Here is a 15,564-nt window from a genome sequence, read left to right on the forward strand (position 1 = left end):
AGCTTAGTTAATAGGAGTGGCATTTAAAATAATACGTAAATGCTCACAAGAATTAAGTTTCTATGCAACTCTTTCAAGAAATAATTTCAACTTAAATAAACAGACAGGGTGCTGTATGGTATAAGGTAATAACCATCTTTTTATTGTACATCTAATAAAGGGTAAACTACCAATACTTTACTACAAGAATTTTTAAAATACTGAAGGTGACTTTGAATAAATTATGAATTTAATAAAGTGTTTAAGAAGTTAAAAGAAAAACTTACAGTAGCAGTGAGCCCTGCATCGACTTTCTCAAGTGCTAGAATGACCCTGTTTCAACTATAAAGTGAAAGGCTCAATACAAGTATTTGACCAAGAGTTTCGGATAAGGTAATCATGGGAAATATGCATTGTAAAACCACCCAGAGATATGGTTAAAGAACAGTGCTCTAATAAATTTGTAAGGCAAAGTTTAATGGTTAAAGGGTCTGAAAGTGAAGCCAAATCTTTGGAAATGTGACAGAAAGCGAAGTAGCAATTTTATAGATGCGAGCACTGGAATGTGAGCGAGGATGGGGCAAACAGGAGTTGCTCTGGCCGAGGAAGGGGTGGGGGATAGAGTGACCTGCCTCTTGCCTACTCCATTTTCACTGAGGGCTCAGTTAAAATCCTGGTGCCATCAGCTTCTGGGTATGGAGCTAAAGACTGACCCCCTCCTCTCAATCTGCCTAGTCCTCCCTCCCCTACTCCCACAGATGATTTTTTCGTGGGGAACGAGGTTTGTGAAGTTAAGAGGCAAAAGGGTCACAGTTAAGATGACCCTGGTTCAAAGCCCCATGCTGCTCTATCCATCCCACTCATGTACCACACAGAACAAGAACCCGCAGAGCAAAAACTAAAAAAAATGGAACAAGCCGCTGAGAGATAGGAAAACCTTCCAGGGTAGAGAAAATATATGCCCTGGGACTTCACAGTCTTGGCAGGTATATTGGTGTTTCTTCCCCCCGCGTTCATAACATGCTGGAGCAATTTTTAATGGTAAAGGCTGTGATTAAGACAAAAAGATTAGATGAACAAAAGGAAAAGGCACTTGCTTTAAACCTGGAGGAACATTGCGGCTCAAAACTTTAGTCGGTAGCTAAAGTAATGAGTTCTAATCACCTTCACTTTGAGGTTGGGACAAGTAATCGAAGTGGGGTATGTAAGAAGGGGGCATAAGTTCCTAAGCAGAACTGGTATGTGACACCAGTCACGGTCTTTGTCAGAGTGACACGTATATTCAGTGTACTTCACTTCTGTTTTAACTTGGAGAACATGACAACATAAATCTTTGTAATGAAAATGCCAAGTTTTAGGGAAAAAAAAGCTACACAAAAATATAGTGGCAATAAGCTTGCTTCTTAGAGCAGAAGAGGCTGACTTTTCCACCCAAAACACTATTCTATTCAGAATATACTAAATCAAAACTCAAAAAAAGGTGATGTGTTTATTATTTCTACCAATAACTAGTACTCTACATGCTTTCTGGAAAACTAGGGAAAGGTGCCCTTTAACTGCATAAAATATAAACTTCACAATGTGAAAAAATGCAAAAAACCCTAATTTTATCCTAGTTAATTTTTTTAAATTCTTTTGTGCATTGCCCCAGAGAGTTTACCAGTCATTCTGAAAATATAAACTTCATATAGCTTACAATATGATCTACTGGACTGGAGACATTCCTGGCCTCACAGCAGGCCAACCACAACATGCTATAGGTGGGTAAAAAAAAAAAGTATGTATTTGTGGATACCCACTTTTTTTTAACGATATTCATTCAATAGTATTTATTGAGTGCTTACTATGTGGGATATGGTTTAGAGCCTGAGAAGACTGAGTCAGTAAATTAGTAAACCTGTCTGGCATTAAACCAACTGCCAATTCCCAGTCACAAGACAGCTCTGAAATATTCTTTCCAAGTACCAATCCCACAATTTCAAACTGAACGACTTCCCATCTATACGGGTATCTATCGTAGAGGACGTCTAACCTGATTCTGAATCACTGCTCTCTGAAGAGCTTGAATCACTGCTAGAACTTCCAGAATCAGAAGAGCTGCTGCTAGTTTCACTTAACCGTGATACACCTTCAATAGTTGTGTGTAATGATGTGTCCTCAGCTGAAAAACAGAGAGAAACATTAAAATGCTAACACAAATAAAATGGCCTATTAACAGTGGATGACAGTCACCTACATTTTATTTGATGCTTCTTAGTATTTAGCTGGCTACTAACATCCAGTAACCTCTTTTCCAATTCCTGCTTTTTCTGTGAATGAAGTTCTTCTTTGGATTTCATTATTTTCTTAGCTGCATGATTTAGGACAAAAAGTGAGCATAACTAAAAGGCTACACAAGAACGCGATGAATTGTTATTCTGTATACGTCTACGTACCACAGAGTTTCCTTGGTCTTTTCCTTAAACACGCCAGGACGTATTTCTCTAATTCTCTCAGCGTTGATGGTTTTAATGTTTCAAAGTCTATTTCTACTTCATCGGGATTAGAGTTTCTCAATGATGGTTCTCTAGACTGAATGATATGGACAACCCGCCCAAGCTTGTCTCCAGGGAGTTTGTTTATATCCAAACTTAACTGCCTTTTTTCATCATAGCTCATAGGCTTAGAATTATCCTCCTCTTCAGATTTATAGGTCAATACCGGCCGACTGGCCTTCGTTGACGGACTGCAAAGGAAATGTATCTATACTTAACAAGACTCTTAAAAAAAAAAAAGCATTGTCCAGTCACATTACAAGAGCAACTTACTTGTAATTAGACTTTTTCTTTAGCTTCATTTGCTTCAGCTTTTTCCTTCGAATCTCGCATTTGCTTTTACACGTTTTCTTGCTCTTCCTCTTCCCCGCTTTAGGTTTGCCATTCCTTTTCTTCAGTTTACAAAAAGGAGTGTGAGATAGAACCTCCAGCTGCTGATGAACAGCTTTAAGCTGCCATAAGAAGAAATACAGATAAGATGCTATAGTTTAAACGCCTTACTGGGAAAGAGATCACTAGAAGTGGTTGGTGAATGTTATGTGAAGCTAAGCATTCACCAGACTCCTTAAGTCTCCTTTGATGATTTTTTTTCTACTAATATAAAATCTATCACTACACTGAGTATTGTTTCCCAGCATTGAATTCAGTTCTTTGCACACTATAAGCAGTTAGTACTCTGCAAAGAGCCCGGGCTTGGGAGTCAGAGATCATGGGTTCAAATCCCAGCTCTGCCACTTGTCAGCTGACTGTGGGCAAGTCACTTCACTCCTCTGTGCCTCAGTTACCTCATCTGTAAAATGGGGATGAAGACTGTGAGCTTCACGCGGGACAACCTGATTACCCTGTATCTCCCCCAGTGCTTAGAACAGTGCTCTGCACACAGTAAGCACTTACCAAATACCACCATTATTATTATTCTACTACAACATATTTGTTATAGTTCTCAGTTTACAGACTTGATATCATTATCCTCCACCTGGCAAGATTACTTCTCCATCCTTACTGACACTGCCATGTTCGTTGCCCTCACCAGTAATTTCAGACATTTAACTCACTCCTCAAACACCCTGTCCCTCTGCCACCCCCACCTCTTGCCCCTAATGACCTGGCCAACATACTTAGAGAAAACTGAATCCTGCCTCTTCAACGCTCCCATTTTTCCCCAGCACTCTCTCAAGAGAACCTCCCGCCCGCTCCCAAAATCTATCCCCTCCACACCTGCACCTCCGACCCCATCCCTTTGCACCTTATCAAAAAAACACTTGCCCCCTCCCTGAGTGCCAACTTCAAGTTGTCAACATCACTCTCCAGTGGATTCTTCCCTACTGCTTTCAAACATGCTCACGTATCCCCTTCCTAAAAACACCTCCCTTGACCCAGTGGTTCCCTCCAGTTATCACTCCATCTCTCTCCTAGCATTCCTCTCCAAACTCCCTGAGCGAGTTATCTACACTCCTCATCTTGACCCCCTTCTGTTCGTGGGAACTGCTCTCTCAAAAAAGGTCACCATTGATCTCCTTCTTGCTAAATCCAACATCTTCTATTCCTTCCTGATCCTTCTTAACCTGTCGACTTCCTTTGGCACTGTAGACTACCTCCTTCTCCTGGAGACATTATCTAAACTTGACACTGTCCTTTCCTGGTACTAGTCCTACCTCTCTGGTTGCTCATTCTTTTGCAGGCTCCGCCTCCACCTCTCAGCCCCTAGCTCCGGGAGTCCCTCAAGGCTCTGTTCTTAGTTCCCTTCTCTATCTACATATTCTCTATCTACACCCTCTCCTTTGAACAACTCACTGGCTCCCATGGCTTCAACTACCATCTCTGTGTAGATCATTCCCAAATCTACATCTCCAGCCCTGATCAAACAATCATATTTGAGTGCTTATGGTGTGCAGAGCATTTGGGAGAGTACAGTATATCAGAGTTGGTAGATACGGTCCTAGCCCACCACAAACTTGCAATCTGATCTTTCTCCTTCTCCGTGTTTCCTCCTGCCTTCAGGATACTTCTACTTGGATGCTCTGCTGAAACCTCAAATTTAACATGTCCAAAACAGAACTCCTTACCTTCCCACCTAAACCCTGACCTCCCTTTGACTTACCCATCACTGTAGACAACCCCACCATCTTCCCTGTCTCAAAAGCCTGTAATCTTGACTCATTCTCTTTCAACTCACATAACCCATCTGTCACCAAATCCTGTTGGTTCAACCTTCACAACACTGTTAAAATCCACACTTTCCAAACTGTTACATTAATCCAATAATTTCTCCTAACCCACCTTTATTACTGCGTCAGACTCCTTGCTGTGATCTCCCTGCTTTGATTTCATCTCACTGCTGACCTCCTGCCTCTGACTTGGAAAGCCCCTCCTTTTCCTATTGATTCAATTCATTCCATCATATTTTTTTGCATGCTTACTGTGTGTAGAGCACTGTACTAAGCATTTTCAGACACTCACTCTCCTTTCCTTCAAAGTCTTAACTAAAGCACATCTCCAAGAGGCCTTCCCCAACTAAGCCCTCATTTCCTCTTACTCCCGCTCTCTTTCGCATCACCCTTACACTTGGCTATTAACCCCTCCCTCAGCCCCATAGCATTTAAGTTCATATCTGTCCTTTATTTACATGGTCTGCCTCCCCTTCTAGACTTACCTCGTTGCAGGCCGGGAACTTGTCTACCAACTCTGTTACACTGTACTCTCCCAACTGCTTCGTACAGTGCTTTGCACACAGTAAGCGCTCGATAAATACAATTGATAGATTGGTTAGCTCTAAAATCTGTGGCTCTGACTTACTTATGGAACACTCTGATTAGGTATTTTTCATTTATATCATTTAAGAAATTCAGAAAATATTCCTGATATTTCTAGGGATGAGAGCCCTGTCTAATGAGTACATCCTTTTCAATCAATATTATTTACTGAGCACTAACTCTGAGCAGAGCACTGTGCTACGATCTTGGGAGAATACAATTGTTAATAGATATTACACCTGCCTTTGAGGAGCTTTACAATCTGGCACGGAAGACAAACACTAAGTTACAGGTGGGAGAAAGCAACAGAAGGCAAGGACTTGCACATAACTGCAACTGGATTGCAATGTTGTAGCCAAATGCCTTAGGAGATGTATAATTATAGATGCAGCCGGGAGACAGAATGAGAGATTTTAATTGAGGAAGGCATCCTGGAAGATGTGATTTCAGAAGTACCTTGAAGATGGGGGAGGCGGGTTGGAGGAAGAGAAAGAGGGAGTTTACCAGATGTGAAGGAAGGAATTCCAGGGAGAAGGGAAAAAATGAGTTAAAGGTCGTTGGCAAGAGAAGATAAAGGCACAGCAAGTAGGTTGGTTTGAAAGGGACAAAGATAAGTTATGGGGAGAGACCAACTCACTTCTTGACCTCAATTCTGACATGCATTTTCTCTCACCCCACCGAAGCTGCTCTCTTCAAGATCGGCGACAACCTCCTTGACAAATCTAACTGACTATCCTGATTCTTCTTAAAACTTCTCAGCTGACTGCGAAACTTTGGACCGGTCCCTTCTCTTGGAAACAGAGCTTCCTGGTTCGCCTCTTTCCTCTCTGGCTGCTTTTCGGTTTTGTACTGGCTCTTCCTCTGTTTCCAACCCCTTAATGTCTCTATTCCAAGATCCCTTCTCTTCTCAATCTTTAGTAACTTATCCACGCCATACCATCTTTATAAGGATAGATCAACAAATCTACCTTGCTAGTTACTTTTCTCCTTTGTAGTTCCGTACCACCTTCCTGAGTCCCAGATAGCTCTACCGAGATGATCTGTTAACACCTCAAGCTTAATAGATATGGCCCAAAACTATATCCATCTAGTTTTCCAAATCCACCCATCGGCATAGCTTTCCCACTACAGCTGTCGATGCTGCCTCTGGCAAGTCCCTGAAGATCACAGGCTTGGCATTATCCTTGACTCCTCCCTCTTTCAACCTCCATATTCAGTTTGATGATCATTTTACGTGACATTTCTCTACACTATTTCCAGGATTCACCTCTTCCTTTCCATCCACATGGACACCAAGATGGTGTCACATTCTCTAGACTGTGAGCTTGTGTGGGCAAAAATGTGTCGGTTGTTATATTGCACTTTCCCGAGTACTTGGTACAGTGCTTTGCACACAGTAAGTGCTCAAAAAATTGATTGCCTGAATGAATGAATATGCTGCCTTGACTACTGGATGAGTCTCCTCGATGGTCTTCTTACTTCTAATCCCTTCCCTCTCTAGCCCATGCTTCATGCTGGTGTCCACATCGGTTATTGAAAATTCTGCTCTATGAATGTCCACTCCTCAAACCTCAAATGATTACCTATTCTTCTCCACAGTCAAAAAGAGACTCCTTGCCACTGGCTACCAACTCTATTGTATTGTACTCTCCCAAGTGCTTAGTACTGTGTTCCATGCTCAATCAATACAATTTGTTCATTGATCGATCAGCAGCTCTTCCTCCTACGTATCTATTCTCTCTACCACAGTCCGCATTCTTCATTCCTCAAGCTAACCTAATCACCGCCCTCCCCATGTATAGAATTGCCTTTTCCCACTTGAAATTTGATAGACCACCGTTCTTCCCATATCCAAAATCCTTCTGGAATTGCATCCCCTCCAGGAGGTTTCCTAATTAATTTCTCAATCTCCCATTTTACATCCTCTTTACTGCCCTTCCAGCACTTCCATACTACCTATGCCCTGTTGTACTCAAGCCTCCCATTGCACTTCTGTATATCTTATAGTTTATGAAGCACTAAATGATGTACACATCTCCTTGCCTTCCTTCTTAGACATTAAAATTAGTATTGGAAAAAATGTTAGATTATCTTCCCCACTAGCATTCTCTCCAAATCAAACTTCTTACTCTTGGCTTAGGAGCACTCAGTCAGGTCTCTCCCTCCTACCTAACCCAGCTGATGTCCAGCTGCAACCCAGCCAGCACACTCTGTTCTTCTTACACCAATCAACTTGCTGTACCTCGATCTTTCAATCTTACCCACTTCCTCCCTCAGGCCTGGGATTCCCTCTCCCTCCAGTCTAATAATAATGATGGTATTTGTTAATCACTGACTATGTTCCAAGCACCACTCTCCCCCACCTTCAAAAGCCTTCCAATATTACATCTCCATCTTGAGGCCTTCCCTAAGCCCTCATTTTGCCCTGTCTGCCCTGTCCTCTGGGTGACTATGCACCTGGCTATGTAGCCCTTAAGCATTTTGACACCCCAGCCCCTGTCCAAGAGGAAGTAGGATTTAATTCATTTTCTACAGGTGAGGAAACTGAGTCAAAGAAAAGGTAAGTGACTTTCCCAAGATCAAATAGCAGACAAGTGGTGAAGCTGGGATTAGAACCCAGATCTTCTGACTCCTGGCCCATGTTATTTTTCCACTAGGCTAGGTTGCTTCCCCTAATATGTCAGTAGTACTTTATCCAAAATGCCCACTAAGCACTGCTTTATGAAATAGCATGTATATCAGTCAGAAATGCTTAAATTTCTCTGAATGCCAACCTCAAAGACTGAGATACTAATATGCCATCAAATGAAACTTGAAGAAGTCACACAGCCCTTGATTTTTAGCCTCACATATTTAAATATCTCCGCAGCCCCATTTTGAAACGGCTCCCAGATCTTGCTAAACAGCTTCCTAGTAGTGATAGACTCAGATCAGGAGCAAGAGCAGGCATGTCCTTGACAACAGATGGGAAACTAAAGTGTCCATGTAGGCACATACTGGTATTGACTTTAATAATAATAAGTATTCTAATAACAACAATACTTGTTAAGTGCTTACTATGTGCCAAGCACTGTTCTGAAAGCTGGGGCAGATACAAATGAAGCAGGCTGGACTGTCTCAAACTTGGCATTATCCTTGACTCCTCCCTCTTTCAATCCCCACATTCAGTTTGATCACAATTTTATGTGACATTTCTCCACACTATTTCCAGGATTCACCTCTTCCTTTCCATCCACATGGAGTCCCTTGTTTCACATGGGGCTCACACTCAGTCCCCATTTTGAAAATGAGGTAGACTACGAGAACTAGACTCCAGAAGATTGAGAAGGGAAATAAATCCTGTACTCCAAATAAAAATTGGTTTAAGTGACCAAATCTCTCAAGTCAATTTAATGGGCAACAGCAGTTTGACAATTCACCACACCCCATCTCTGCTCCCCTCCCACTACAACTCATCCCCAACATTTTCCTCCTTTATGCTAACCTTTTCACCGTGCCTCAGTCAACACTTGCCACCCACGGTCTGTTCACACCCGCTCCCTTCACCTGACAGAGCCCCTCTCCCAATGTTAAAGTTAAATCCCATCTTCTCCAGGCAGCCTTCTGTGACTAATCTCATCTCTCCATCCTACTGCATCATCCGTGCACCACAGTCATCCCCACCCCATACCCCTGCACCTTATGGAGAGATCTTTATTCTCTGTTGCTTCCCCTACCTATAATTGATGTTAATGTCTCCTTGCTCAATCGTTAACTCCTTGAAGGCAGAAATTATGTCTATTTACTCTATTATATTCATCCAAGAGCTTAGCAGTATTGTGCACAGAACAAACACTCGATAAGTACCACAGACTGAATTAACTTCCATAGACTGTACCCGAATTAGAGTCTTAAGGGCTAAGTAAGTTTACTTTGGCAGTGAAAATGTGAACAAAATCTTAAGTATTTCAATATGTTTTCAGGCCTACTTCTACATTTTAGCAGCAGACTTGGGTAGTAAATATCTGGAAAAGCACTAAAATAAAAAAAAAAATGTTGGTATTTGTGAAGCGCTTACTATGTGCAGAGCACTGCTCTAAGGCTGGGGTAGATACAGGGTAATCAGGTTGTCCCACTTAAGGCTCACAGTCTTCCTGTCCCCTGTGTCTACCCCAGCGCTTAGAACAGCGCTCGGCACACCGTAAGCACTTAAATACCAACATTATTATTATTCATCCCTTTTTTACAGATGAGGTAACAGGCACAGAGAAGTTAAGTGGCTTGCCCACAGTCACATAGCTGCCAAGTGGCTGAGTCGGAATTCGAACCCGTGACCTCTGACTCCCAAGCCCGTGCTCTTTCCACTGAGCTACGCTGCTAGAAAGCCATCATTTTGTTTCCCGAAAGCCATCTTCAATTTCAAGTCAGAGAACAGTGCAGGGTACAGGCCACTTTCACTATCAAGTATGAGTGAGTTCTATCGCCTTCTACAGTCCCACTGTACTTATGTACATATTTGTAATTTATTATTAGTGTCTGTCTCCCCCTCTAGACTGAAAGGTTGTTCAAGGCAGAGAACATGTCTATCGAGTTGGTTATACTGTACTCTCCCAAGTGCTTAGTGCAGTGCTCTGCAAATAGTAAGAGCTCAATAACTGATACAAAATGGCATCCTACAAAAACCGAGACGTACTTGCTCCTGAAGCTTCGTAAGATGCTGTACTCGCTCATCTTCTGAGTCTTCAGAGGAGTCCTCTTCTGAGGATGCATCACTGCTACTTTCTCTTTTCAATGCCTCCGTTTTGATGTAATACAGAGGCACGCTGTCCGAAGGTTCGTCTGGAATCTTGGCAAACTGCATCTCAAACACATCCTGGAATATTTTAAAAAGAGCTCACTTGAAGGATAACGATATTAACTCTTCCTGAAAATTAATTTCACATTAGTTAATATGAAGTTTAATTTTGTTTTGGGGGGGGGAAGTTTTTATTGTTTGTTTTATAGCTTTGAAGCCTAGAATTGAGTTATTTCTCTCATTAGCTAGTATTCATCCCACACCCACTGTCATCAAAATCTCCTCCTGCCTTTAGTCCGTAACCCACTATCTGGAAGTTTTCCTTGATTAACATGTGCCTCAACCATCAGTGTATGTTTTTAAGTAAGCAGAAACTCCTGACCACTGGCTTTAAGGAACTCAGCTTCCATCGCTCCCCGCCCCCAACATGTTCCAAGTCATCCTGAAATTTCACCTCCTCCAGGGTCATATACTGCTAATTGCTACCTCAGCTCTAAAGACTATATTTTATGTACTCTATTATTCAAGGACTTGTTTATACAACTATATTTTTTTCCCCGCCACCCAAGCTATTTTATATCTGCCCTGTTAAACTAAGTTACTTGACAGCCAGTATCATGTCTCATCTGTACGGTACTCTTCCAAGGACTTAATCCAGTGGTCTCAACACAGGTGACCAGATTCAATGACAGAGCATCTAGTAGTGTCCCCCAAAGTATTACTGCAAGCAAACCACGTTTCTAGATTTAAACACCTCACCTGAAGCGTTCTTGCCATTCCTACTATCTCATGATCGGGAGGATTATATTTATAGCAATTCATAAACATTAATCTGACATCTGCAGCAAATTCATGAGCATCCTTATAGTCTTGGTTGTTCATTTTTTTCTATTAAAAGAAAATTTAGCAATTTTAAGGATTCATCCGATGCTTCCAATTTGTAAATATAAAAAATCGGAAGAAAAAGGATACTTTCAAGCAGATCAAGATTGCCACGCTAATTTTCCATTAAGCGTGAGTCTGAACAGCAATAAGTATTTTGATAAGGAACAAGTCATTGCTATTTGTTCACCGTTTAAAGGAAGTTTTCCCATCCAAAAGCTTCACATCTCGTTAGCAATGGGCTAAACTAAGGGAAGAAAGGGAATCTAACAGTGTAACCACTGCTCGGAAAATGAATTCAAGAAATGTGAAAGTAGCAGAGTGTCAGGGGGCATATTACAGTTCGATCACAAGCAAAATACTTGCTCTTGGAATTATGTTTAATTAAAGCGAGGGGGAAATCCTCCTAAATCAGAGCCAATATTATCATTTAGGGTAGGCCAAGCAAGTTGTAAAACCAGACAAAGACACTAGACTATAAAATATGAAGCCAAAAACTTCCTTGGCTTGAATCAGATATATATTTTTTGTGAAGATGCATTTAGTTCAAAGATGTTGCCTACACCAACACATGCAACTAACTTCAAATGAAAAGCATAATCATTTTAATACTCACATTTTAAACAGAGCTAATCAGTTTCAAATCAAAATGTCCAAACTAAGGTAGAGGGGAGGAAAAAAAGCCCCAAAAACCCTATTCGTGGAATAAAAATCAAGTTAAACTGCAGTTTAAGTAAACAGCATAAAGGTAAATGTTCAAAAAACAAACGTCATTAATAAAGGCTGAAAGTTTAGCAAACTAGGGATCGAGGCACGTTACTTACTTTAATAGTTCCGAGATCCATAGGATTTTTAACAACATCATAGTAGTTATGTAATCCCAAGGCTGTAACATCAACAGGTTTATAAAAAGGCCAGGCATAGGATAGGTGTTTCTTTGAAAACAATTCTTTTAGGATCTCATTGCAATGTTTTAATTGCTCAGTTAGTTTAATGTTTTTTACCGTCTTACAAAGTTGTTGAGAATCTGGCAAAACATTCTTGGTCACTTTTTCTTTGGTAGGAAGCATTTTAGCGCATTTTTGTTCAGTGAAACTTGGTGATGATTCACTGCTTTCTGTAACTACTGAAGTTGTAGGAGTTGTTGTGTCTGCTTTCCTTTTCACACCTTTTTTAGCCTTGGGGGGCAGGGGGCAGGGAAAAAAAAGGGCACATGGTAAACCAAAATGAAAGCTTTTCCTGAAGTGGAGCAAATGAGTAAATTAACCGTTCAAACTATGTGCCAATTTTTACCTGAACGTCTCAAAGGAAAAAAAAATCAGAGTTAAGTGTGTGTGCCAAGCGGTATGCTAAGCACATGGGTAGTAGATAGAATATAAACAGATTGGATAAAGTCCCTGTCCCACCTGGGGCTCCCAATTTAAAAGACAGAACAAATACCTTATCCCCATTTTTAGAGATCGAGAAATTGAGGCACAGACAAGTTAGGTGACTTGTCCAATTAATGGTATTCAGTGAGTGCCTACACTTTGCAGGGAATTCAACTAAGCACGTGGGGGAAGAGAATACAACAGAGTTGGTGGCTTCAATCCCAGCCCATGAGGCAAGGTCGCACAGAGAGGAGCGGTGGAACCCAGGTCTGCTAAATCAAGCTGGAATAGAGTAACACATTAGAATTCTTTACCCCACTACTCTACACGGACAGTTGTGGAGATGATGGATATAAAATGATTATGGAGGAAGTCACCGTTACGCACGCTCAGCAGCATGGCATAGCGGATAGAGCACGGGCCTGGGAATCAGGAGGTCATGGTTCTAATCCCGGGCTCTGTCGCTCGTCTGCTGTGTGACCTTGGACAAGTCCCTTCACTTCTGTGCCTCAGTTACCTCATCTGTAAAATGGGGATCGAGACTGTGAGCCCCACGGTGGTTAAGAGACTACGTCCAACCTAATTTACCCCCCAGAGCTTAGTACAGCAGCGTGGCTCAGTGGAAAGGACATGGGCTTTGGAGTCAGAGGTCATGGGTTCGAATCCCAGCTCTGCCACTTGTCAGCTGTGTGACTGTGGGCAAGTCCCTTAACTTCTCTGTGCCTCAGTTACCTCATCTGTAAAATGGGGATGAAGACTGTGAGCCCCACGTGGGACAACCTGATTCCCCTGTGTCTACCCCAGCGCTTAGAACAGTGTTCTGCACATAGTAAGCGCTTAACAAATACCAACATTATTATTATTATTACAGTGTGTGGCACAAAGTAAGCGCTTAAATGCCATAATCATTATTATTCTTCCCAGTCAATAGCAAAGGACAGTACTTGTCAGGAAGCCGATGTGAGAACAAACTTAGACGTTTTTAGGGCAATCCTTTAACTACACCATTTTCTAAGCCTTAAAATATAAAGCAAGCAAAACTGAATTGAATATTATTAATATGCTATGACATCCAAGACTGAGCCACTTTCATTTTTATGAACTTGAATGCTCCGAAGTACTCACTTGGGTAACTGACTGGTTTGCGGAGGTTTGTGAAGCTGCTTGAACCACTTGCAGAGGAGAATCATCCGCTTGAAAACAGAGAGTCATCACTTTCTGCTTACCTACTGTTTCCGATGTTTTGGAGGGTAACTTCCCTTTAATGGTGGGAGCTGCTGTTGAAGACGGTTCCGTGCCTAGTAAAAATTCAATCCAGAATAAAGCAAGTCTACTTGAAAAGTCTAAAACATCTATTTTCTGGACGCTTGTGCACCTAATAGGTCTGCCAATATTCACTGTTATTTTTATCGTGTTTCAAATCACTGAATGAAATCGAACGTTTATAAGAATGTTCAAAAAAACCAAACAGATCTCTCCACCTCTGAAACTCATTCCATTCCTCCCACCCCACTTTGCATGGATCCAAATGACACCTGTTATTAACCATTCCCCAGGCCCTACCTTCAAATTTGAGTTATTTTGATGTCCTTCTCCACCCCTACACTCATCGTTGGGGGCTTCAATATCCACGTCGATGTTTCTGCTCAGCCCAACTGCGTCCTCTCACTTCCATTCTGCCTACTCACCAACTTGGACACTTGATCTCACCTCTAGTCCTTGTACAATCTGCAATCTCCTTTCAAAATCTCACTCTGACCACAACCTCCTCTCCCAAACCTGAACCCTCCTATTATCAAGTCATCACCCCATTTTGGTACAATGTCAGAAGCTGACTAAAGATCAAGGAGGATTAGGAAGGAGAAGAATACAGATTTGGCAAGGAGAAGGTCACTGGTGATCTCAGAAACCAACAGTATTTTTTGAGAGCTTACTGCGTGCAGAGCACTGCACAATATGAGTTGGCAGACATGATCCCTGTCCACAAGGAACTTAAAGTCTAGAGGGGGAGACATTAAAATAAGTTATAGGTAGGGAAAATGGCAGGCATATGGAGGGGTAAATTCCACGTGGCCAGGGAATAAGTCGACCAACTGTGCTGTACTGCACTCTCCCAAGCAAGCATTTAGCACTCTGTGCTCAGTAAGAGCTCAATAAATACCACTGATCCATATGGCACAAACGCTGTGAGGCTGAGGTGACTATCAAGTACTTAAAGGGTACAGATCCAAGTGCAGAGGTGACAGAGGGAAGAGTGAGTAGGGGAAATGAGGATTTAAGAAAGGCCTCTTGGAGGAGATAATAACAACAATAATATTTAAGTGCTTACTCTATGCCAAGTACTCTTCTAAACGCTGGGGATGATACAAGTTCAACAGGCTGGACACAGTCCCTGTCCCACATGGGGCTCTCACTCTTATCCCCATTTTACAGACGAGGTAACTGAGGCACGGAGAAGTGAAGTGACTTGCTCAAGGTCACCCACGGATCTGTGCCGTGGAGATGTGATTTCAGAAATTGCGGAGAGTGGCGGCCTGTCATATTAAGGAGGAAGGAGTTCCAGAGCAAGGGATCAACAGCGAGATGGAGGAGATCGAGGTACAGTGAGCAGGTTGGAATTAGGGGAGTAAAGTGTGCAGCTTGCGTTGTAGTAGATTAGTGAGGTAAGGTAGGAGGGGGAGGGCTGATTAAGTGCCTTCAAGTCAATGGTAAGGAGCTTCTGTTTGATACAGAAATGGGTTGGCAATCATTGGAGATTTTTGAGGAGTGGGATACATGGACAATGCTAGTTTTAGGAAAATGATCCGGGCAGCACGGGCTGGAGTGTGAAGAAAAGAGGCAGAGAAGTCAACGAGGAGGCCAGTGCAATAGTCATGATAGGTTAGTATAAGAGCTTGGATTAGTGTAGTAGCAGTTTGGATGGAAAGGAAAGGGCAGCTTTTAGCTTCTCCGTAGCAGATAAAAGTTCTGCAGAATGAAATATTTGTGCAAAATTGGTATTAAATGTCCATTTAATTGTTTTGTTCTAGTTCGGTTTATCAGAAAGGGTTTTTTTTTTTAAATATAGTATGATTTGATTCAGAACAATTGAAGAGAGACACGCCAAGACCATGTTAAGCTAAGAAAAGTTCAAGTGTGGGATGCAACTAGATCATTCTTAGTCATTCATGGCAATAACTGGAAAAATCTGTTCTGAAGAAGTTAGAAGTCCTATCTAGGGGTAGGGTCTAGATTAATGAGTCCAATCAGATGAGATCATTCTATATCAAAAC

The 15,564-nt window shown here is 41.9% G+C and overlaps 1 protein-coding gene across 6 annotated transcripts in view; it reads right to left on the reverse strand.

Moving 5' to 3' along the window:
• Positions 1 to 15,564, reverse strand: part of BRDT (bromodomain testis associated) — a 73,720-nt gene that overhangs the window by 32,202 nt on the left and 25,954 nt on the right. For 5 of the 6 annotated variants that reach the window (XM_029063784.2, XM_029063783.2, XM_029063788.2 and 2 more), the window contains 8 exons: positions 13,418 to 13,590; positions 11,747 to 12,100; positions 10,800 to 10,928; positions 9,939 to 10,118; positions 2,787 to 2,965; positions 2,415 to 2,704; positions 2,216 to 2,329; positions 2,012 to 2,140 (listed from right to left, as the gene is read on the reverse strand). In XM_029063784.2, the coding sequence (XP_028919617.1) occupies positions 2,012 to 2,140; positions 2,216 to 2,329; positions 2,415 to 2,704; positions 2,787 to 2,965; positions 9,939 to 10,118; positions 10,800 to 10,928; positions 11,747 to 12,100; positions 13,418 to 13,590 (1,548 nt within the window). The remainder of the gene's footprint in view (positions 1 to 2,011; positions 2,141 to 2,215; positions 2,330 to 2,414; positions 2,705 to 2,786; positions 2,966 to 9,938; positions 10,119 to 10,799; positions 10,929 to 11,746; positions 12,101 to 13,417; positions 13,591 to 15,564) is intronic. The other variant, XM_029063789.2, reaches the window with a different exon arrangement.

The sequence above is a fragment of the Ornithorhynchus anatinus genome, chromosome 4, assembly GCF_004115215.2.
Source record: "Ornithorhynchus anatinus isolate Pmale09 chromosome 4, mOrnAna1.pri.v4, whole genome shotgun sequence".
Taxonomy (NCBI): Eukaryota; Metazoa; Chordata; class Mammalia; order Monotremata; family Ornithorhynchidae; genus Ornithorhynchus; species Ornithorhynchus anatinus.